The sequence below is a fragment of the Phaethon aethereus genome (assembly GCF_964289735.1).
Source record: "Phaethon aethereus genome assembly, chromosome: 17".
NCBI classification, from domain to species: Eukaryota; Metazoa; Chordata; class Aves; order Phaethontiformes; family Phaethontidae; genus Phaethon; species Phaethon aethereus.
The window spans coordinates 2,012,133-2,037,757 of record NC_138593.1 but is presented as its reverse complement, the minus strand read 5'-3'; the positions used below and the strand labels follow the sequence as shown (position 1 = coordinate 2,037,757).

General features: G+C 35.9%; 1 protein-coding gene across 1 annotated transcript in view; it reads right to left on the bottom strand.

The window, feature by feature from the left end:
• Positions 1-25,625, bottom strand: part of HECTD4 (HECT domain E3 ubiquitin protein ligase 4) — a gene marked incomplete at its 3' end in the record, with an annotated part of 74,784 nt that overhangs the window by 43,632 nt on the left and 5,527 nt on the right. The window contains exons 2-17 of the mRNA XM_082007688.1: positions 18,597-19,114; positions 15,984-16,073; positions 15,493-15,623; positions 13,118-13,226; positions 12,336-12,474; positions 11,244-11,414; positions 10,072-10,264; positions 8,581-8,742; positions 8,372-8,485; positions 6,881-7,021; positions 6,273-6,505; positions 5,674-5,819; positions 3,521-3,591; positions 2,738-2,843; positions 2,013-2,133; positions 963-1,091 (exon numbers count right to left, since the gene is read on the bottom strand). Of these exons, the coding sequence (XP_081863814.1) occupies positions 963-1,091; positions 2,013-2,133; positions 2,738-2,843; positions 3,521-3,591; positions 5,674-5,819; positions 6,273-6,505; positions 6,881-7,021; positions 8,372-8,485; positions 8,581-8,742; positions 10,072-10,264; positions 11,244-11,414; positions 12,336-12,474; positions 13,118-13,226; positions 15,493-15,623; positions 15,984-16,073; positions 18,597-19,114 (2,574 nt within the window). The remainder of the gene's footprint in view (positions 1-962; positions 1,092-2,012; positions 2,134-2,737; positions 2,844-3,520; positions 3,592-5,673; positions 5,820-6,272; positions 6,506-6,880; positions 7,022-8,371; positions 8,486-8,580; positions 8,743-10,071; positions 10,265-11,243; positions 11,415-12,335; positions 12,475-13,117; positions 13,227-15,492; positions 15,624-15,983; positions 16,074-18,596; positions 19,115-25,625) is intronic.

Sequence of the window (25,625 nt, the reverse complement as noted above, 5' to 3'; positions counted from 1 at the left end):
CAAGTCCAGCACAGGAGAGAGAGCTGTTAGCCAGCCAAGGTACAGCATTGGTGACAGAATGTCCTAGCAGGTATGAAGATCACTGTAGAGAGAGAAACTGAACAATGAAAACATGGGTGAATAGTGAGACAAGAAAAGTACTACAATATTTAGCATTTACTCAATGAGCCTGAACAAGTAACTTTCAACTGCAGCAGCAGATTACAAGCACACAAAGTCTCAAAGAGTAGCAGACAAAACCAGCTTAACAAAATTCAGAAGTCAACACTATTACAGGACAACTGTTACTGTTACAAAAACTATGACAAGACAGCCTGAATGCTAGGACAAACCTGGCTTCTATGAGTTCATTCAAGACTATTGCAGCAGTAATATGAAATGACACCATTTTAATAAACCTTATACCAACAAAACAACCACTGTCTGTGAACAACACTGAACAGTTTCCTTGCCACAAATATTATTCATGCTATTTCAGACAACAGATATAGGTGGTTCTATATCAGCTTTGTGAGTTAAAACTGCAATAAAGCAAAAGCCAGGTAAGGCTAACAAGAAAACCCTTTCCTATGTAAATCTGAAACATATTTTTTCAAAGACCACCTTCAGTGATTTGGAGAAGAGAAAGTAGGGGGGTAATGTGTCCAGAAAGGACTCCTGCTACATTGATTTCCTCACTAGCACATATTAATTAAAATATATTTTAAACCGCATAATACGTATGTTTAGGAAGGGATGTGTCTGCTCTCACTAACAACATAGAACTCAAGTTGGAATACTGAACACAGAACAACTGCAGACTTTAGCTGGAGAACAGGAAAAGAACTGTCTACAGTAGTTTAACTGTATCAAGAAGAAAAGAACCAACAAAACAGCATAAGTAGAAGGCACTGCAGAAACAAGAGGTGTCAACAGGAACACTGACTGTAGAGAGCCATACTAGAATAAAACTTGGTGTTTACCTGTACCTTCAATGTCTCTCCCTGCAAGGAGCTGTCACTGTCATCATTTTCATCAGGTTTAATCAAAATAGTGTTACTGAGGAGGTGGTTCTGCACAGCCATCAGATACCGCAAACACGAAGATGCAGCCTTTAACATAAATAAGTACACTTTACATTATCTAAACCCTTTAATCAACCTTGATTCAGGCAATCCTTGTATTTTGAAATATAAAAGAGAAAAAAGTTGAGGAAGAAGACATGCAAAAGCAAAAAAATAATATCCCTTGAACAGTATTTTCTTGCTGATTTAACACAAGCTTGTTAATACATATTTAAGAGAAGAAACTGGTTACAAAACCCTGAATTTTGTGAAATAACTTCCAAGACATATAAAGAAGCAGTACCATTTTATTCAAATAACATTATAGCAATATTCAAGCACTGTAACGCTAGTTAATTCTTAAAAGATAATGCAACCATTGCGTTAAATTTAATTCACATTCCTGAAGGTGATGGTTCCACATTACTACTCCTTTCCCATCCTCCTGCAGCACAGCCCCTGACTTCCTGTCCCCTCCCCAGTGTTTGCATGCAAGCTCACCTGCCTTTGCCATCAGCCAGATCAGGGAGCTGATCCTGCTGAGAACATCTATGTGTACATTTACGATTAAATAATGTCACCTTTCACTCATTTTTGTCTGTAAGTGATAAGCCTTTCTGCTTCTATGAATCATTATACAGAACTGTAGAAAGAGTTTATTTTGTTTTTAAATTGTTGTAATGCTTTTAAGACTGAGATACACAAACTTCCTTTAAATCGACACAGCTAAAAGAACAATTGGAAAATAGATCCACATATAAACCTGTTTTAGCATTAGTGTAAGATTTACTTTGCTCTAAGAAATTGTTTCTTCCTTCCCTGCACAGCATAAAAGACATTCTTTTCCTGTATTTGTTAAGACACACAGCTGTAAAAGTTTCACCTCTATATACTCAATGAAAAGGATGGATTTAAGAAGGAAGAGAAGCCAAAGGCAAATACACTTTCATCAAAATACATTTTACTTACAGGCACAGTTGAAAGAAGCCTTTGAAAATCCTCTTTAGATACAGTTTGGCACTTGGTGATTAAGACACAAGATTCTCGGACAACAATCTTGAGAATGTAGTGCAACAGCTCATCATTTAGTCTTCAAAAGATGCAAGAAAGATGTAAAATGTTAATAGTCTAATTATGACATATTTTGTACAGCTCATCTCAAAAGTCTCTGCAAGCTGTATCACCAATTATGTGAAACCAAAACAAGTATCTGTTCAACTTCAGAAACTGAGACACAAACAAAACCAAGCCTGAAATGTTTAACAACAATCTATGCACCAGATTATCAGTGATTTCCTGCACTGCACTGATATAAATCTATTACTTCTAATGACTCCTAAAAAAAGTCTCCTCCCAACTTGAACAGGTACGTGAGATTGACTGCTGAAAAGTCACCCAATAATATAGTACTTATGAATTACCATCCACATTTACCGTATGCATGGTAAGCAGCAGGAATCCAAACCTACGTTTGTGTATAGAAGTCTCCAAAATTTCCCCTAAAACTTCAAACCTCTCTCTCCCTTGTCCTAATGACATCCTACCCACCACGGACACAAAGACAGTATTTCAGGTCACGCTGCTAGTAAGATAATTAGCAATTTCAGCAGAATTTTATGCAAGTTTACCTAAAGCAAATAACAGAAACATACATTATAAACGGGGAGGAGGGGGAGCATATTGTTGCATTTTACCTGTAATGATCATCATCTTCACTTCCAAATCTGTTGTTCTGAAGTTGTTCAGCTAAATTAGTCAGGATAACGTCACGAAGTTGAGACAGACCGCTATTTCTCTCTCCTAAAATGGAACGCAAAAACTTTTGCAAAACAGCATTTTACAGAATTAATTTTATTTCCTCAGATATCTTGCTTAATATACACTACTTCTCAGAAATTACTATATTTACAGTGTAACCCAATTCCCTGTTGATATTACAGACTCTTAAAACTTACTCTGCACACAGCACTCTTCCAAATTCCAAAGACTTTGACACATGAACACGTTCCTATGAAGTAACAAGTTACTGTGCATCAGCTGCTTTTAAGTCCAGACTCCCATTTCATCGTGAATGCAAGTAGATTATTACTCTTTCACTAAGGATTAAAATTACGTCCGGTTACTATGTAATTGCCATGGGTAACACTAACTGCTAACTAGGTGGTCTAAAACGCAACCTGCACAAGAAACATTACTAATAGTGACAAAAGAGAATTTGAATCCTTTTCAATTTCAAACAGCTGCCCGATTGAGACAAATTTTCCTTATCTACAACTTACATACGCTTGACCATGTAGCCATTCAGAAGGCAGCTTCAGAATTTGAAGCATTCTGTTATTTCCTAGAATAAGATGGGTTTAAAGCAGACTAGTACTCAATATTCTGACCTGCTCTCCCTCCAGAGGTCGAGAAGTATTTTCCCTTTTTGTTTTCAATTAGGAAAAACACACTTTCACATGTTAGTAAGACATTCTCACCTTCAGTTAAGACCAACTTCAATAAATTATTGATTTCTGCTTCTCCAGGATACAGGATATTTAAACCAGAGCTAAAGAAAAAATAAAACCGTGTATTACTTAAGGTATTTAAAAATTAACAGAATATTTTCAATAGACATGTGAAAAATGGCATCACAGAATCTCAGATTACTATCTGACATTAACATTTGGAAGAACCTATTACATAGTCATTCTGACTTAGAAAGGCATCCTCCATATTTTAACATTTATATTAGTTGTAAAATAAGCAGCTGCTTTCTCCAGAAATGTGTTGTAATCAGCTGTATTTTATTGTTTAGGTCCCAAAGCTTCTTCAAGAACTATTTGCTTCCCTCTTAGAAACTCCACATTAAATCACTTGTATATATGACAGCACAATCATTTTTTCAAGAAACAGACATATGTCAGGGAAAAAAAAAAAATATGGATGAGGGCTTAGAGAACAACACAAACAACTCTGGTGGTGGGGTAAGAGCTGTGGCTTATCTGTGATAACAACAATGAAATGCAAGAGGCAATAATCAAGAAGTCGCTACTGTTACAGTTTTATACTTCTTACAGACTGGCTCCTCATAGAAGTCTTAGTTTAATCTAAACAGAAGATTCTAGAACTAGCATTTCAGAAACACCACAGATATGCATAAATAGACCTTGTGGAAGTATTTTTCCCTCTAACTTGCGATGAACTTTGTCCTTTCTACATGAATTCCCACATCAAGATAGAAGATCACAATAACTTAAAAGGTGTACTTCGTGACTGTCTGAAGTGTCGAAACTATTATGCAGACTTTTTCTTTTCCTTTTCCCTTTTCTTTTTAAATAACACTCTCATAGAGAAGAAAACTGGTATGTTTTTCAGCTTCACACTGAGAGCAGAGATTATTGCAGCTTCCCTCCCTCCGGCTCATGCTGACCAACTTGTGATACAAACATCAGGAAAAGTTATCATACACTGCAAGCTAAGTTTGAGGACTCTGTTGGTATCAGAATCCCTCAATGAGAAAACAGGAGGAAGGAGATATTACGTAATCCCCACCTCTGATTTTTGTACAAGTCATTGGAGGATATAGAATTAATCAAGGGAAAAATGCAGCAGCTGTCCATACAATTGACAGGATATGCTTTTCCCTGTCAAAAAGCAAGACCCTGAAAATGCTAGATAATCATACTAAAGATATGCCATTCTTCTTCACTCACTTAGAGTTGCATAAAGCCACTGAAATTTGGAATGCCGCAATTCACACAAAAAAAATGCAGGTTGATCTTCAGAAGATTTTGTTCTTTGGAGTACTTCCACTAGAAAGCAGATTATATTTGTACTTAGGACATTTGAGACAGCATTACTTGTCCTTGAGATTTACTTTATCTCGTTCTTGTGATACACAGTCACACCTTTTGCTCACTTCCCTGTACTTAGTCATTCTGCTATTTTGACAAGATGGAGAAAGGAAATTACACAGCATCAGGTTCAAGAGATGCAGTAGCTAATACGAGATGGAGCTAAAGCAACCATCCTGTTTAAGTGTTTGATGACCTGCCATACCAACCCAGAGACAGAATGTCCAGCCTTCTACCAAAAGATTCCCGTTTTCTAAATATAAACCTGACTTTCTCAAGACAGTCTTACTACCCTGCCCACGTTTCTCCCTGGGCCTTCAATCTTACAGCATTCCTCAAGTATTATTCATTCTGCTTCCCCTTACATTCCTTTTGTTTAGGAGAATTTCAGTATTGTCACCCGAAACACTGGTGTAACAGCTGACAACATTAGCTTTGCCTACTCCAGAACATCAATAAACTATACAAACTAAAGATGGAAGTCATTCTAGCCATCAATGAAATGCAGAAAACTTCACTTGTTTAGCAGCTATATTATAATAAACGTTTCAAAACCTCTAAAGAGAGCAAATAAAAAGCAACAAATGAAAAGAAGCATGGAAGTAATTACTATCTGTTATTTCACTGTCATCATGCCAAACTCACTGTAATTTTATCATACCATGTCGACCTAAATTTTATCATATTAATTTAAAAATCTAACTGCTGAATACAATTTGAATGTTAATCTATTCCAACATTTTCAAATAATCTAAAATTTAAGTTAATTTTAATTTGACAAAACAGATATTTACCTAATAGCTAGGCAAACCTCCTTCTGAATTTCAGAGCAAATCTGGTCCCTCGGTGCCATCAGTAACTGCCAAAGTAATAGGCCGGACCTTCTAACGATATCTCTGTTTCTTTCAGTTTGTGGGCTGAAGAAAAATTTAAAAACCACCTAAGAAAAATTAAACACAGCAATATTAAAAACTTAAACATTGTTCACATTAGCCCATTTTCTGCAGTCAATTTCTAAAACTATTTGTCTAGGTCACTAGAAAACTCAGAGTCAGAAACGGACTTTGGATTTCAAAATTTGGGCTAGTAGTTTAGCAACAAGAGAAGCCCTTCCTCTTTTCTATCTCCTTGGGGTGGGGTGGGGAGGGGAGAAACAAGGAAGTATCCTCTCTGGCTTTTATTTTAATCTGTAAAGGTGGAAATTACATTTAAATTAGGACTCTTAAATGGTGCATAAGATACTACAAAGCCCCTGCTAGATCAATCTCCATTAAATTGAATGCAATGGAGAAAAAATTAAGAACTAATAAAATCAAGTGGTTGCCTGTATTCTAAAACAACTTTTTTTTCCCTTTATCGTTTATTGTGTGGTACTTCTATGATGCTCTTGTACCTGAAAGACAACAAGGATGCAGCGTATTATACAAGTATCTCCATTCACCATAGCTTTCTCCATAATGTCACAAATACTGCTGAGATGATGTGCTTCAATTGGATGTTGTTTGCCCAAAAAATTTGTTATGGGAAGATTGTTGCTGGCTGCAAGCAAGTTGAGTTGGTGGATACACATGGCACCAACATGGTGCAGTAACTGGTTAATAACCTCGTTTGTGGTTGTGGCATCCCCTAGAAGAAAAGCAGTTCAAACGCTGTCTACAAACACAGTCTATAGCATCAGCATTTACTCCTAAAATGCTATATATCATCGTCATCTCCTCTAAATTCAGGACACTCGCCCACATGGTAAACAGAAGAATTACCCACATCGCTTTTTTAATGTGCTATAGGTAGCAAGAATTTGGAAACTGCCAAACATGCCTCACTTTTTGCTTTTTCCTTTCTTAAACATAAGCCATGACCAGTATTTACAAACAACTTTTCAAGAAGGAACTCAACTTTCAGCAGAAAGTTTCAGAAGGTAGTTTCTGTATATTTATTCTACAATAATCACACATTTCACTTCCAGTTTGTCTAAAATGATGACTTGTAGGTTTACCTCACCTTTGGGCTCTGTAATGACATGACTCACGCCCAGTCTCTGACAGACACAGTGGAATGCCTGGTTCCCAGGGTTACACCACTGATCAATATAATCATTAGAGCATGTCCATATCATGTTATTCATAGTATCATAACAGGCACCTAAGAAAAGGAAAATATTTTGCACATTAAATTTTATCATGTTTGTTAGAAAACCAGACTAAAGTATTTTTATAGCAGATATAAATCCAAATTATTTGCTTTAAAAGTACTCTGTCACATGACAGCAAATTAGTAACAATACATTGGAATGAAAAACATTAAAAGGAAATTTCTTAACAAAGGAATGAAGCAAATGGTCATCCCTTTTGACGTTTCACATAAAACAGCATCCCTTTCAGGTAAATACTCCAGTGGTCGGTATTTGTAAATATGAGTACATAACATATATCATTCCTCCACAAACTTATCACACACTGCATAAACTAAAAATAGTTGAGGCTGGCATCAGATACTAGGAACTTCTAGAAAAAGTAGAGAGGAAAAAAGTTTCAAATTTATTTTACTACAGCTATTGACAATTAAGCACCTTAGAACTTGTTTTAAAGGCCCTGTGGTAAAAACATAATGGCTTCAATAAAACTGACAGTTTGCACGGTGCAACTGTTAAAAAAATTTTAAGCTTAGAGACTCATCTCCTGAAAAGCTTAAAGCCTATAAACACAAGCAGCTCCAAAACAGTAAAAGGAAAGGGATGAGTAGATTAGAGACACGACTGTTCTATGATAGGGACATTTACCATGCTTTAAAAGTTCAAAAATAACCTATTTGTCTGTATGTTTCAAATGACTGAGGTAAACTTCCAGTAACAGCAGCTAACAGGTTAATATACAATTATACCTATCCACACATACTAGCTTTTAGAATATTATTTAAAACTATTTATCTCAAATGTTAAGAAATACATTATTTCTTAGGCAACATAAAAACATTGCTTATTAAAATGCCAGCAATGATACGCAGTGTTTAAGTAGCATGGACACTGTTCAGAAGATTACTTTATTATACCAAGCAGATTAAAAAAAAAAAAAAAATACTCGAAGTTTCAGTCATAAAGCGATAGGGAACTCAGAAATACCTACAGCGCCTTTCCGGCTAAGATGCATTTATCTGTTTTCCAGTAGAGAGATAAGATACTCAGAACTTTGTCGCACCTTACAGCATAAGCAGGGTATAAAAATCAGGCTTTTTTCAAGATTCTTTTCTGCTACAGAAAAACACTTTTCCTGAGCTTGTGTGCAGCTGAAACTGCAAAAGCAAGATACTGGAAATTCCTTCATGGAATTCTGAACTTTCAAAAATGTTAAATTTACAGAATTTCACCATAGACATGAAACCCCACCAACTGTAGAGTTGTTTACTGCAAATTAAAATTCAGATAGATTATTTAGAATCTAAGGGTTGGATACATTTAGTTCTGAAATATTCCCAGAAAAGAGATCTACTACTTACCAAGTCCTGGAACTAGAGCACCACGTCCAAGTGAACTTCCTGCAGCATCAATGAGATCAGCTCGGCTTGTGAACTGCCCATCCGAAACATTGAACACCAAGCTTGAAGCAAGAACTACATAGAAAAAAATCTCCAATAAATTTCTGAGGAGTTTATTGTATTTCAGAAAACCAAGGACTTAAAATCTTCCGCAAATGTATCCGACTTACTTTTTAAAGATGACAAAGCACTTGTTCCTCCAAAGAGTGAGCGTGTTGCAGAACTGCCTGATCCACCTGGAGGTGGGACCAACATCACCAAGTACGTTCCACACGTGTACATCGGAGTCTTCCTTAGCAATTTCAGCGGCAGCCCACAGCTAGTGTTTGCAGCTGAAATATTAAACAGAAAAATACAACATGAACATTTATTTCCTCATAACGTTAAAAACTCATAGTAACAGGCAGCAAACAAAGCAAATTTCTATTTAGGGTTTCAAATAAATCAATATAGAAATTCATTTAAGCTACATTTTGCAGTGTTTAGAAGTTGCTATGAGAAGCTGTATACAGGCGTCGCCTCATAATCCCACCCACTCAGCATCAATCCCCAGAAGGACACAGAGTTTCACAGGTTAATGAACTAAAGAGAACAGACAGCAATAGTTTCCAAACCAGGAAAATTAGGAGCCTAAAATTTAAACAAAACTGTTTTAAGAATCGTATTGTGGTAAACATATTGAAAGCAGTATTTTAGAACCAAATAATCTTTTAACATAAAGAGATCATTTGAGATGCACGATGCATTTACTATATTAAGTTCTCCTGCTCCACACAAAATGTAGAGAGTCATAATAATCCAGCTCCTGCCACAGCTGATCAACACTCTTCTGAGCGCCGACTAAAGAGTTATCCCAGAATAACCACTTCTTCTGTAGCACTCTAGTTGTTAAATGGCAAAACACAGCCATTAAAATATCTTCATAAAATAACTCTTTGCCAATTTCCCCATAAGCATAATTATTTCCTGTATAATTTATTTTTATGGAAATACCTTTAACTGTTTAAAATTGAAGAAAGAAAATTCATGTACATATGAAAGAAGAAGAGAAGCAATTCAGGATAAACTGAATAAAATCTTAAGACAAATCTTACAAAGCTCCAGATCATCCTGAAAGCCATCAACGCTGTCCAATCAAGATTCCCTTATTAACTTGGGTAGCTTCAGCAAGCTCATAAAAAAATACCCAAACATTGTGCAAATTACCTCAAAAAAGCAAAATTACCTCCAATTTACAATATTCAACCTACTTGTGAAGCAATAGTTTCGTTTTCTAAACTGCAGTCCATTTTTACATAACAATTAGAAGCCCAGTTGAACTGCCAGCAGAGAAATGCAATTATCAGTGTGATCATATGTGGCACAAACCAGTCCTATAATTGAATACATGGGGAAAAAAAAAAAAGACTGCTACAAGTATTCTTCCTGTTTTTCATTCTTAAAACTTTTCTCACAATCAATGCCTAATTTAGCAAAGGAACTTGTAATTCAACCATTAATCAGATACCGCATATACATTTCAAACACTTATGTTGGAAAAAAAATGGTACTCTTTTTCCTTGTACATGTCCTAAGAGATTAGTTATTTCTAGAACTGATACCACACGTGGTAAGAAACAAAGCATGAAAAATTACTGAGAATCAGTAAAACCTCTTCTGACCTGCTTGGTCCTCTTTCAATGTATTGGAGATTGTAGAGCCAGTGAGAGCAGCCAGTGTTGCTGACGGGGAGGCTCTATACCTAGACAGCCTACTCAGAAGCATCTCGTTTATACTCTTTGCAGATTCACCCTCTTTTCTCATTAATATAATTCGTTCCTGTAGAGGATTTGCTATACACACGCCATTTTCAACCTATTAAAATGGTGAAAAAAAATACTTTTAGATACTGAAATCTGTAGGAGACAGATTACCTTAACTGAACAGTGAACAATACAATATATGAGGTAGAGATACAAACTTAAACCCTGCTGGCAGAATTTCTTACCAAAAAGAGTTATAAAAGCTAGACAGATGAGTATTTGTTTTGTTTGTGACTTTGTGGTTCAATATAGTGTGTTCTATTTTGTCTGTCCTCAAAGACCGAGCTGCTTGTCTTAATCTTAAGTTTATTTATGGAACTCTACCTAAAAGTATTTAGCCTCCCTGTATGATGTAATGATGTTTCACTGGCAAGTTTTGTAAAAAAAGGGGCCTTTAAATCATTTGCCAGTCAAAAAGTGTAAGCAATTATTTTCTTAGACCAGTATCTTCAGGGGACATGTTATTAAAGCATGCACATATATACACATATATACACACACATATACAAGCCACTGAGAGAAAAGGGAATTCAAACTACCGATAAACTTCTCTAGACTCAATATTTTGAAATGCATTTGTTTTTACACTAAAACCAATGATTGTCATACAACATAAAAAACCTGTAGGCTATAAAATGCACTGCAGACAAAACAATTGTATTTGTAACTTGTGGGACCTGACTGGCTTTTAACACAATGAAACAGATCCACAGTAAACAATGCTTTAAATCCTAATACATTGAATTACTGTCCCAGCATAAAACTTAATTGCTAATTATAATAAAATATGTTTTCCATTACAAGCCAATTAATGTATGGAGTATGAGTCTCGTACGTCCTCTGAAGACAGAATTGAGCAAAACACCTTCTATTTTGTTAAAAGTTCTTTTAAAAACATATTACAAACAGCTATTCAGATTACACATGTCAATATTCAAACCTATTATGTGGATATGAAAAATGCCGATATTTAATTAAGCAGTAGTCATGCTACCAACTCCAGAGTCACAGAAAACATATAATTTTCTTACTATAAGTTCAAAAATATCCATAAAGACAGAATGGCCTTTTGGTGTTTTTTCATTGAGGCTTGCAGGAGACCAAATCCAGTAGAAATATGTACCATCTGAAGAAAGATGCACGGTAGTCATAGTACTGCCAACTGGGAAGTGATTTACTGGCATTGGGATTATTTGACATACCTACGAGAAGGAGAGCATCTTAACAGTTCTTATTTTGAAGTCTGTTCTTATGGGTATTAACAGTGTACTTAAATAAATAAAGATCAAGCACAGTTAGTCCATAAGAGGCTTATTATTGGACATAATAGTACTATCACGTTTACTCGCTACGAACAGCTATTCTATAATGCTTGCAAAATGGATCTACTGCGTACAAACAGCTTATATGTCTAAACATTTAACACAACTAAAATTAAAAGGATCATCTCCTCTCTAATGGTTGAGAGCATATGCAAGGTACCGTAAGGAAAAGAGTTATCTACTTTTTGCAACTTCTCTGAAACATTACTTGAAACTTTGAAAGAAAAGGGGAATCCAAACATTCTCAGTTTCAGGGAACACACTGGACATAAATGCGCATATACATCCTTAAAACCATAGCAGGAAAAAACCCAAAGTAAACAAACAATCCATTTTTTACAAAGGATGACAGTTGTTTATCTACAAAACACAATTAGATCAGAAACAACATCTGAATTTTATTAACTAGCAGAATAATGAGCTGTTCAGGAAGAGTATGTTTTCCATTTTAGTCTAAGTCCATTTTGCTAGTGTTTGATTGTTTTATAACGTGACCATACTACAGTCTAGCTCTTAAAATACTATAATAATACAGTACAGTCTGTATATGCATATACATATATGTGTATATACACACATATGTATACACACACACAAACACATGGAAACAGAGTAGTATCTATAACATACCTTACAAGTTCTAGCATGCAATGCTTTCAATACGCGTTTATAAACAGGCAGTTTCACAAAGTAAAAAGAAGACATTTCAAGGACAAAACTAATTAAATCCAGAAATTACTGTGATTAATCAAGAACATTTTCTAACTCTACTACAACTCTGCAATGAACTGGTCCTTTTACCTGAAGGGTATGCTGATCCACAACCTGGAAAAGGGAGTGAGGCTTATTATCAAAAGAGACAGGCCGATGAAGAAGTTTGCCATTGCCAAAAGCAACCCACCCAGTCTCCAGCTCCTCATTACGGCAGTACACAAAACCTCTGGCAAAAAAAGCAGAATATTAAAACTCTTTAAAACCCTGTGCTATTTCTTTGTTTTTCTAAGAACAACTCACAAGCACAGTTTTGAACTTTGGCTGAACTTAAATTCCAAGTCAGCAGAAGGCAGCAATTTCTGTTGTAAAACACTTAAAGCATAAGAAGCCTCACGACTTCCAAGCAATAAAGCAGAAAGAAGGTACAGTGAGTCATATCTGCACTAATCATTTACATAGTGAATGACATAATTAGAAAACATACACTTACAAATTCAGCAATTGTACAACTATAAATAAAAAGGTCACAAAACTAGTCTATAGTATATCCCTCTCAAAGTTAAACCAAACTTTATATACATTAAAAAAATAAAATCTAAAATAGTAGCTATTCTGCTAGTATACCTCTTTGCAGGAGGTTGAACTAAATGACCTCCAGAGGTCCCTTTCAGCCCAAATTATTCTACAATTCTAGAGAAAACACACTCAAGAAGAATTTCAGATGAGAAAATTAAAACATTAAAACAGCATTAAATGAAAATACATAATATGCTCTATTATGTTACACCTAACATCTGAGAGGTTTACCAAAACACTAACTTTTTTTTTCAGCAGGTCTGCAGCATAGCAAATATTCAGCTGTCACTTACCGCAAAGTACCATGTAATCCAGATCCTAATTTGCTTATTCCTCTGCCCACTGAATTAGTTGTATAAAGATAGAGCCCATCTGCTGCAAGACAGCGCCCTAAGTCTGCATCTGAATCGGGAAGAAAGAATAGAGCAGAGACCTCCTCTGTAACACACAAAACTGGAAATTCTCCACGGTCATTACACTCTGCGGTAGCTACCACAGCACCTGAAAACCAGCAGATGCTCATGACAGGTCATTACCGACAGGTCAGAACCATTTTTTTAATACTGAATTTATTATTCAGTGTTCTAAGAGCTACCGTAACATAGTCAAAGTCCATTCTTTCTACAGCAGTTTCTTTACATTTCTTCCAAGCCTTACAGAGGTGCCCAGATTATGCCTAACTCACTTACATGAATACTAGGGCTATCTAAATCTCCCGCTGTTGCCAGCTAAACTTAACAAGAATTAGGTGCTAGTCACTCAGCTTCTCTTTTGAGATAATAAATGACATTAGCGCTGTTTTTTCACAATTCAAATGTACATCATCCATTTCTGAATAATTTAATTTTCCTGCATTGTGTTCTCATTTCAGTGTTAAAAGACCTGTCTTTGGGTATTATGGCCCAAGCTGCTGTAAAACAAAAACACCAGCAAGTTTGAACTTGCTTTCTCTACACACTGCTTGAAATTATAAATACAGTAGGAACTAGACTAGCATACCCAACCATGCTTAGGACACAGGAATATTCAACCAAACTCATTTCAAGTGGAAAATTAATTTCCTTAAATATAAAACAACTTGAGTATTTGCTATTAAATGCCTTCATAATAACGCAAAGGAGCAGAAGACTATTCTCTCCTGCTCTTGCAACAGGTAATAGCATTCAGAACTTAGAACTGCCAGCAAGATAAAATACAAGCAAGCCTTATGATTACGCAAGCCTTTCTGCTCAGGATGGCTGGTATAACATACTGTTTGTGAGGAAGGAATAAACTAATACTGAGCCTTGATCTAATTTTTAGCACAACTCTGCTTCTCTTAAAGCTAGTAAGCAGACCCTTCCACCTCTGAGCACTGTTAAATTAAGAAAAAATGTATTTCAAACACAGCTTTGTCACTCACAAAGTAGTAATTATTAACAATCAAGATGGGATACACAAGGCAAACCCTCGTAACAGGGGTGTCAATAAACCAGTGCAGTCAACCTATTTAAGTTCACAGAATCTGACCAGTCAGCTAGGGGGGAAAAAAAAAATAAAAATCTATAGTCACTCTCATAGCAAGAAAGCCTCTTCAAGATGTAGAGGTTTTCAACAAATTTGCAGATAGCCTAAAAGGACAACTCATATTTGTAAATTCCTATGGCTTGCATTAAACTTAATGAGATGTCATCAAAGCTTGAACTAATATTACTAAAGCAACGTAAACTCTTATTCTCCTATTTAGAGCAAAAGTAGTAAGCAAACAAAGCAATAAAAACTGAGAATTAATTCAGGGAAAGAAATATAAAAGAAAGCTTAAGAAAATAACATACAAAACAGATTGGACTGAAACAAAAGTAGAATAGGGGAAAAAAAAAAGCGCAATGAACTTGTACTTCTAAAAATAAACATGCTCTGCCAATGATAGCTAGCTATGGAATACAGTGAAAACTGCACAGCACAAATAAATTATGCTTACTGTAAGACTAACAAGTGGATAATATCCAAACTCAATTTGACCTCTCTGCAAAATTCCCACTGAAGTCAGAGAGGGTCACTGTATCTATTGCTTTTGATTGTTTCCTACAACCTGATTACTAGACAATTTAAAGTAGCATCTGCAAGCAAAAAGCAATGTTTTCTGAGCCCCATTATCTTGTAATTAAAAAAATACATGCCATACTAATCATTAACACACCAGACTTAAGATTTAGAAAAAATTATCCTGTTTCATATTAAAATTAAGAAGCTATCTGATCCCCAAATCAACTTTAAAAAAGCAAACAAATAATTTACATATCTAGCTAGGTTAACTTAATGAGAATAGGTATGACAAACCAAACAACGTAAACAATTTAGCACTCCTGTAAATTAGGTCCATGTTTTCAAAACTTCAGTTCTTAACGTACAGACTAAGACAACAAAGTGCGCAGACAGCTCCTGCCCTCCCCCTCATTACATATCAGGCTTCAAGACACTCCTGTGATGCCCTGTTCTCTCTACAGGTCCTTCTAAACCCTTCAGCTTTCAGTTACTTGATACGTATTGTACTTGCTTTTACATTACTTCCAACAGAAAAGGACAAGTCCTTTCCAACTCTAAGCTTTACATTAATTTTTAAACAATTATCACCACTAAAAGCATCTTGTCCTCCCCTGCTAATGCTGACAGTCATGAAATAATTCACCTTTATTTTCACTGTTGGAACTACTGTTGGCATCAGGTGCAGGTAACATGTCTTCAAAGCCCCAAGACACTATATGCTTTCCTCCAAGCAAACAAGAGGGTGATCCAGGTCCTCCCTCCAAAAGCAACAACCTTCGAGCAAAAAATAAAATAAGATGCATAGAGAAAAGCGATAGCGAAAACTACCTAAATCAAAAGTTAAGATGAAGTTATATTTTAAGTAATTATTCTTTGTCAGAGTTTATAAGCCACTTAAAGGAATCATCAATATTTCATTAAAAAAATAAACACACTTAAAAAATAACTAGTAGATCCTTTTAGATTTTACTTTCTAATGTTTTCCTTCTGCAATTGCCTAAACTTCAATCTTTCCTAGAGCTTTCAATAACTCTAAAGCCTTTTAATTACATTTGAAGACATTTATCTGTAAATGCACTTACACATTTCCAGAGCTGATGTAAAAGTGCTACAATTCAAAAAGTCACTACAAACCTGTATAATACATCGGCCACAGGCAAGGATCCTAGATCAGTCTGTTTCTGTAATAGATGCACTGTATGAACAAAGGTTTTCAGCGACCCTCTAAAAGGATAAGAAAAACATGAATTAAAGATGTCTATTGAAACAAGACTTAATACACACAGACAACAGCATCTATGCAGAATATACCATCCAGTACCACAAAGAGAGAATATCCAAGATATGTCCATCAGGCTTCTCTTCCGATTTGCATTTCTTTTCTGGATTATTATTCTTTTGTGGAAGAAGTGAAAAGAGGAAGAGAGGGTAACATAAAGGAAGAAGCTGGCAAACTGCCAGCCTAAATCACACTATCTTTTTGGAAGAGGATGAAGCACCATGCAGGTAGGGAGAGCAGCAACCATGGGCTGTGTCATAAACAACACGTACAGTAAAGGCAATCTAGGCACATGATAAAATACCTCAATCTTGCATCTATTACAGACAGCTACTTTCAATATTTCTTGTAGCTGATTAATCATATTTAGATCTTCAAATACAATCTGCAGGTCTTCCTGGGGCTGAGCCAAAGTATTAGTAAGAGCTGCTGCAGACATAGCTAGATATGGCTCTCTTGACTAAAATAGAAAAGACCAAATTAATTTATTACCAAGAGTCTGATTATTTTTGCTTCCAAACACAAATTTGGAAGCTTTTCCTCTTCTGAAGTGACGCTTTTAAGTGTATACAAGGGCTAGCTACTTCTGAAAACAAAATTAAACCGAAGTAGAAGTTGTTTCTAATCTTGCCTAAAAGTGTGTTGCTTTAAAATTTTATTGTGGTATCTACAAACAGTAATTCTAATTATAATTCCTGTTCACTCATATGCTGAATACTTTTTTTGAAGAACCTATGAAATTGCTATCTCAATGTAGTGGAAAATGCCTGGTTTTTGTAGAAATAAAGAGATATAGATGTTCTTAGAAAAATATGTTTTACAGTTTCTATTTGAAAGGTCAGGGTATTGGAAGGAAGATGTGGTGGCTTTACTGCCAGGCATAATAGTCTAGTGGAATACAAGATTCTTGACTGCATCTTAGACATGAAAATAGTCAGTTATGAATTGATTTCTTCAGAAGCTGAAGAGTGATCAATTGAAGAGATCGTTTCCATGCGCTCTGCTGAGTACAGCCTTTTGCTTTCTGTCACACACGGTCAGTCTTAGCTCCTTAACTTTCTAACAGCATCTCCTCCTCCAAACCCCAAACCCTGTTTTTCCCCCATCGTTTTCAGCTGTATGCTTTCACCAACAAACCTCAGCTTGGAGAAAATTGACACTGAATACTTCAAAGAACCTCAATTAATTATTTAAAGCAATATTCACCCTGTTTTATTCTTAGTAATATGAAGCACCCAAGATTGCAACTAGGAATCTCAATAATAGTCTCATTTTGAAGGCTTTTTCTTCATAATGGCACCCAACGTATCACATATATTTAAAGGAAAAATACAAGGCTTTCAAAGGTGAACAAAGCATGTCAGGATATTACAACTCTGTAAGCAATTCAAGACAGATTTGCAAGGAAAATACAAGATCAACCTTCCTTTCAACAGCTGTATTTGAAATTTAGCTCTTTTACAAATTCAGCTGCAAAAGAACATCCCATACTTCCAGAAAACTGACATCTGGAAAAAAAATAAATTAGGTCATCTTTATCAAATCCAATTTATCTGAGCTATGTTCAAGTATATTGCCTTTTAGATAAAGCAGCTGACAGCGCAGAAGAGTTTGCCCCATACAGTAGATTTCTTATTGACTTCATTAGAAAGTGTTTTTCATTTGAATAAACCTTTTTCTAAAGCAAATCATGACATCTCCCGAGAACTTCAGCATCTTAAATCAGAGTTAAACTTGACAGACAAGACTGCAATCTGAGAAACATTAAAGCCAAGATTTTCAAAAGGCAATTAGTGACTTTAGACCCACGTTCATATGGCTTTGCAGATGCTAAGTTTTGTATACTAATCCCCCTCTCTCCAAGCCCCATTCCCTAAAAAGACTAAGTTTTTATTAAAAGCTATTATGGCCATTTTGTCCTCAATCACATGATGCTGTGCTAAATCCATGCAGGGCACAGGATAGTTCAGTCTACACTGGTTGAACTCTTCACTGGCAATGAAATGAAAAAATGCCTCCAGATGTTTCACAGGCAACACTGAAATCTGAAATTAATTGCCCTGAAACTTGGCAGTAATGCCTTCTACAGCCAAATGAAGACGCATAAGCTACAGGATTAAAGGGGCAGTACAAAGGGAAAAGTGAGACAACTTTCCTCCATGATAAATACATTTGGAACCATTCCTAGGAACAGATCACTGCAGTAGAAGCAGCAATATGCACAAGAGGCATTTCTAACCTAGAACCTTCTGTTTTTACATATGCTAAACACATGCAAAAAATACATGCTTGGCTTATCAGTTTCACCCTTTCCAAACCAATATTTAAATATTAGAAAGCAAAACACTAATGTAAATCAAAAATTAGTAGTAACAGTGTGGTCACATCATTTTTGATTCTTATGTTTAAATAGAACCACTTACTAGCGATATCAACCACAACACATCATTTCAGTACCATTTCCTTACCTTGCACAAGCCAAGGCAACTAGGGCAGCAGCAGCATTTTCTTTTTGCTTATATGGAATTTGTTGGCCTGACGCAGAAGTGTCTTCCAGCCAGGAGCACAGCAAAGACTCTATCCCATTGAGACAGTCAGCTGGTTCCTTAGTCAAACTCAGAGGCTGGCAGTCTCGAAGGCAATTCAATAGCACCTCAGCAGTTATGTTACAGAGAGAAGGGTCTGTTCTACTTTGAGACTGAATGAGGGGAAAGACCAATAGAAGCCCCATTCGTGAAGTAAACGGTGCCTGTTCAGGCTGCTGTAACAAGCCTTGACGCTTGAGCAAGGCCAACGCTTCTTCATCCCCCGAGCTCTCCCGGTCATGCTGCTCCTCCAAGGCTAACTGGCGCTGGGCATTCCAGAGTCCACGCAAAGCATTTAGTCGGTACTCCAGCAGTCGAGCGTAAGCATTACTCTGGTTTCCACACACAGATCGTAAGCGCTCAGCCAGCTCCGTCGGATTCTTGGTCTCAAACGTTAGTATCTGAAAAGAGGGAAAAAGTTGGTGTTTATATAGTTTTTCCTTTTCTTAAGGGGGGAAATAAAAAAGTAATATATGCTTGTAGTATGATTTCTAGATCAGCTGTCCTCTACAATAGATTGTGGGGTTTTATTTTTTTAGTTTCTGGGCATGGATAAAATTCCACTGGAGGCCAAAGAGCATGCAAATGGCATGGAGTCTGTTATTGTTGAGTCAGCATTGTCACTGAAGCCTGGGATTGGGGGTTGCTGACAGATTTTTAAACTTTCAATCATGATGCTAAAGCAACAGTAATATAGATTGTAAAGGAAAGTATCTTTGAAAATAAAGACTTGCCTCCCCTGGTGCTTTTCTTTTTTGTAATAGAGGCAATTTTGCTAAGAACTTCAAAAGGACAGAGGGGATGGAGGGTCCCAGGGACTGAGTTTAGAGCCCTTCTATGGAAACTAATAGGTCAACAATATTTTGTAATAAGAATGCGTATGTTCTAGTTTTAGAGCTTTTCAAACAAACAAACAAACCAACCCACCCTCTAAAATGAACCAAGAGTTTTGTCATATGCTCTCCCTCCCCTACTTTTTCTCCCTCCTCAATATTATCACATTGCACTTAGCTACACCTTTCTCAAAACATTTCCAGTTGCTGTCATAGTTTAAAAACCTAAAAGTCTCATCATCATCCTTCCAGACAGAAGAAAAAGGCCTTTTTGGCACTTCTAAATAAAACTGGAAATGAAGCTGGAACAACAGAAAACACGTAAACCATGACAGAAAGAAACATATTTATGGGTTAGTACCCAGCCCAGTACTTGAGACAACTCAGAATTCTAAGCAATTTACAGATAACTTTTCTCTCTACAGCTTACAACAACAATTGAGATTAGTAGAGTCACTTAAGCTATGGCAACCTCAAGAAAAGCAATGAGCCAAACATTTTCCTATACTTTGGATCCAGTGTCCAAAGGGCTTCTGGCCTGCATGCCACACTGCCTCATCTCATCCACCCCCAAACACACTCTCTTTGGCCCAGCTTTGTACTGTAAAACTGTCCTTACCTCACTTAATTAAATTAAAAAAAAAAAAAAAGCGGGGGGGCGGAATGTGAGAGATTAAGAGATGCAATGAGTAATTTCATACAGGGTTGGTTTGGTTGGTTGGGGTTTTTTTAATTGTAGGCAGCAGTCATACAGAATATGAAATAGATGTTTATGCCTAATTGTAGAATTTTGAACAGCTTGATAAAATGCTTCAGGACAAATCACATCTGCCATTTCTACAAACACCCTTACTAAAGTCAATGAAACAGCTTTTCAGTAGAACACTTATCACTAGAGTCATGAGAAGTTCACTTTAAAGTAATTCACATAATAATTACACTTGAATAGATGTTAGTATTGAGCTTCTTAAAACTAATGAACCTCTTTTAATTAATTTCTTCAAAGAGATTGAGTATTAATCCCTAAACCTCATATTATACATTTAAAATAACTACCTCATGTTAATTTGTGTGTTCTATTGTCTCAAAAATAAGTTTGTTTCCTGTTATACATGCAATCACCTTCTAAAACAGTTTGCTTCTGACTTTCTTCAACTAAACTACATATATGATGGATCCTCAACTAAGCAGTAACAAGCTGCAGAAATGGAAGAAAAAGAGAATTAACATTTTCATCTTGAGAGTTAAATGCTGAAGACGACAGGTCTATGGTCTTTGGCTATGCTAATAACAAAGACACCACAAAAGAAAAGTTGTGGTATGCTTGGTTGGCTTTCCCTTTTAGATTATACTTCCATGGTGGGGGAAAGCTGATTATAGTCTTCTCCCCTTGCCATAAACATAGTGGAACCCTGCAGTTTGTGCCAGATGATGTTTCAAAAAGTTGTGCCCACCTAAATTATGAGTACACCACTATGTTAATTCACAAACTTTGTACCAAATCTGTACCCAGTATGTAATAACAAGCAGAAGGTTTAAATATTCAAATATTCAAACGCTTGAGAATTCCTTTATTTTGGCCAAATTGCAAATGCAAACAAAGACTGAGTTCCAATTGCAACTGATTAATGTTTTTTCTGTTTCCTTCAAGTTACCAATGTTACCTTCGGTGGGTTCTCATCAACAAAACTGTAACCAAATTGTTGCAGAAAGGTTCATATTTTGGATATAATTTAACCTTGCAAATTTTGTCATTCATTAGGGTCCAACTGAAGGTACACTTAGAAGAACTAGTTGCACGGTGTTACATACTCTTGTTCCTAAGATCCCACAGTTTAGCAGGAAGATGGATTTTTTGTCTTTGATACTGCTCCACATCTCCGAGTTTGTCTTGTATAAATCAAGACAAGAAGTCAGTATCAAATATTTGCAGATATGCTGATGAAAAGCCTTTACCTACTGAAGTTTTATTTTCTCACTGATCTCACAGTTTATAATTTGCTTTATAAGCATAGTATGGTCTGTCTGGAACCATTAAGAATGTTTTGCTTTGGTCTTTCATAAAGGAAATATGCACTAATTTGGGTTAACAATATATGAAGTATACTAGATTCAACAAATTTAGAAGACAGTTCCAAAATGAGACTTAGACACTTTTGAAAATAAAGCAATTTACATAATCTAGTTTTCATACACAGCTTATGGAACCAGTGAAAAACCTTAACCATTCAAGGCCATCCGAACACCTAAGTAGGCATCTGCACTTCCAGAAAATAACAGGATATTAGAAGAAAGGTGTAAGAACATCTGCTATACAGGAGTCTTCAGAAAATTTCGTTAAAGTCTGTTTTCCTCAAAAGACATTTTACTGACTAGAGGTAAGTACTCAGAGCTACCTCCAAAAAGGAGCTTCAAGACCAAATTTTCACAGTTGTCGGCTGTGACAAACAACTTGGGAACTTTCAAGGTTCGGGCACATTCCTAAGATCATGCCACACACTAAGGAACCATTCTGGTTTTCACTGGTTAGCAAAACACACGTGTCTCTGACCCAACGCTAATGACAGTTTCACTTGGTCTATGCTATATATACTGCTTCCCTTTGGATAGTCTAATGACTTCACACGGGAATCACAGCCCTTGCCAAGCTTTCCTCAGCACATTGACTACAGTTTTCTCATATCTTCAGGCAAAGCTTGTTATCTTGAAGCTATCTGAAGTCCAAGCAAGTTAAAATAAAATGCAAGGAAAAAAACCACCACATTTACTCACCGATTCCAAAATAGGCAATAAACTACCGTGTTTATAAAAGACACAGGTGAAGAAAGGAAATAGAAAATCTATGCTAAAATGACGTGTACTGAGATTGAATCAGAAAGGTCTTTCCCATCCTTTATCCAGCTGATTTACTGCAGACCTCTCTGGCACATGGCTGTCAGAACCTGCCATTCTGAACACCTTTTGCCCGAGGCTGCACCCACTGAAGAGGGTTTCTTCAGGCTATAAAAGCTGGTGTACTCTGCCAAATTTCCCTTTTTAAATCCCCCAGCAAAATTTAATCCTTCTCCCCAAATTAGTTTATTCTCTTCCTATCCAGAAGATCTGGCCATTCTTTTTGTTAAAATAAGCACAGATTCATTTCCCTGCAGATGCACATGTCTGTTACTCAAGCTGTCCTCTCCAATACTTCATTGAATAAAAAAATTATTCTTCATTCAGCAAGAGAGAAAACTCCCTTTCCCCCTGCCTCCTTGATGCCTCAGTATTTACACTTGACTTTGAGCTTTGATTTAGGATGGATTTCCAGCATCCTTTTGTTAGTGGTATTTGGGCACCTTGCCTCATTAGTTGCCTATACAACACTTGGGGAGATCTCAGAAGGAGACAACCACAAGCTAGCACATCACAAGCTGTCACCTGAACAAGTAAATCATCACTCACTTCACAGAACCGATCATTTTTTACTATCGAGGCTTAAACAGAATCTAAGAGGATGAAAAGGATGTAGCAACCATGTTTCTTTGCCATAAAACAAGTTACCCAAGTATCTACTTACATCTCAAAAGATAATCTCTAACAGAAACAGCAGCTTAACAGTAACACCATCAAGCTAAAAACACAACATACATATGCTTAAAGGAAGAATACTAAACAAAATCTGAACGTACACATCATATTCAGAATTAGCAAAAGATAACTAGCCAAGCTTTAAAAATAATGCAGATTAATATACTATGAAAACAAGGACATAAAAAAGTTAAAGATGCTCAGTAGTAGTTAAAATAACACAGTCATTTTATAAAGACAACTGTAAAGAGAATTGAGAGAAAATTTTAAAGTCTGTCTACCTTACATACATTGGTAGTGTTAAATTAGTCCATTTTCTGCTTTTAGATAAGACATATTAACATTTTTCTTAAGAACAACCAATAATATTAAAAAAAACCCTTATAATAGAAATCTAAAGTTTTAAGAATAACTTCTAATGAACAGGAAAAAAAATGCAGTGTCAGTGCAAAAAGTGTAATTCTAATGTAACCAAGTAATTTTAGTATAAATTCTAGTGTAAGCAAGACACTAGAATTAGGGGAAGAAATAGAACAACATAGCTTTTTAAGAAGATCTTTTTCTATATCTGATTTTGTAAGTAGGGTAAACATCACATTGACACTTCTTGCAAATGAGAAACCTACTCTTCAGTCATTTTGAAATTACAGTTCGTACACTGTGACTGTGATCATTACCTATTTTCCAACTTTGTCTACTGCTAGTTAGCAAAGACTACCTTGGAAAAGTTTTGATTTTTAAAGTCTCACGCTTAACAGCCTAAATTTGCATATAATTAAAAACTGTGTTAGCAAAAAGTTTAATCGTCACTATTGTAATTTTGCAGTAACTTGTCCTTAAATATTATTTCCTTGTTTAGTATTTTAAATCAATTGTAATAAAATTAGAAAATGGTTGATCCAAAGTTTAATCACTCTAATTGGTCATTGACATCTTTAACGTTGAGAGGCACAAAAGGTATCTAATTTTAGGTCATCAGCTATGGAGAGGCTGTCATCTTTCCTGCTGTATCCAATTTTTGTCCCACTTCATCCCACTACATGACTGTAACCGTAACCAATACTTCTTGCCATTAAACAATATTTTTTGCCAACACTGCTCCAGAAAGTAGTCACTGGCATTCACAATTATTAGGGTAAAGTGTTTCTCTACCGATAGTAAATACCAGACATACTACAATTAAGACACACTAATCTACATGAAGAGTTTTAGCCTGAGGTTTTATGACCACATTAAGTAAATTTAAAAATGAGCTGCCACTAAAAGGCAGCTTTCTCCTCTGGCTAAAATTCCTGCCCCTCATCCTCTCCCCGGTGCTAGCAGTAGGGCCTGTGGGGTTTGGGTTTTTTTTAAACCTAAATTTTTGGTTTACACCAGTTCCTTGGTGTGGAGAGCAGGTAGAATGGAAAGCAGAAGAAGGAAAAAGAAAGAAGAAAATGCATGGCTAGTGACAAACGTAAACAGGGACTTTCTGCAATAGCTCTTCCAGCATACTAGCTTAAACAACAGTCTCAGGCTGAACATGCTGCTTTCATTGATCAGTTTTAATTCTAGGGAACTGACATGCAATGAAGCTGTTTTCAACAGTCTATTTTTTCCTAAAGTTACATATTGCAAGTGAAAGCTTTTAAATCTCAAAAATGGCATTTAATTCTTTCTCTACATAATTAAATTGGCTGAACTTCACACATAAAGATAACAACTTCTTGAAGATAGTGGTACAATAATTACCAGTATCAATTAGATCCTTAATACCCCCTGAGTATAAAGTATTATACCCATCTCACCTGAGGAACAAACCACACAGAAAAACAGAAACAACCTCCAAATCATAAGGTATCTTTAACAGCAGCATCAAAAAAATTAACTGTTACTTACAACACCATGTTACAGCTATAAGGCCATTCATCTCGTACCAAAAAGAGTTAACATATAGGGAGTACCACCTGTTTACTTGGTTCTTTTGTCTCAAGAAATACAAATAAAATAATGTAAAAAAAGACTGAATTACAAGACTTATAGATTATTCTATAAGAGAAATACCAGAATTGACAGTTTTAAAAGGTACCTTGAAAATTGAAATACACATCAAAATTTAAACTGCTCCCATAAACAACATTGTATACATACTCCTAGTCTTCCACTTTCTGTTGCTCTGCTGGGTAACAGTATTTTTGCTTAAGGCAATTTCTGAACACACACAGTAGGAAGCTGTCTTAGTGCAAACACTGCCTTGATTTCTTTTAAAACTTTTTTCTAAACCCTCTATAAGGCTTTTTGTTTGATACGCCTGTGTGTTTGTAAAACATATAAATACGTGCAAACATTTTCATCCTGATTCTTCTGATTTTTTCTGCTCCAAGAAATTTTAACTGTATCACCTTGTTCAAAGCCTCTACTGATTCATAATCCTGTATATAGCAGCACAGCTTTTTAACAGCTCAGCTAAAAGCATGAACTACTCTCCCTTGTGAAAGCATTAGAATCCTAATTACTTGCTCAGAAATAAGCA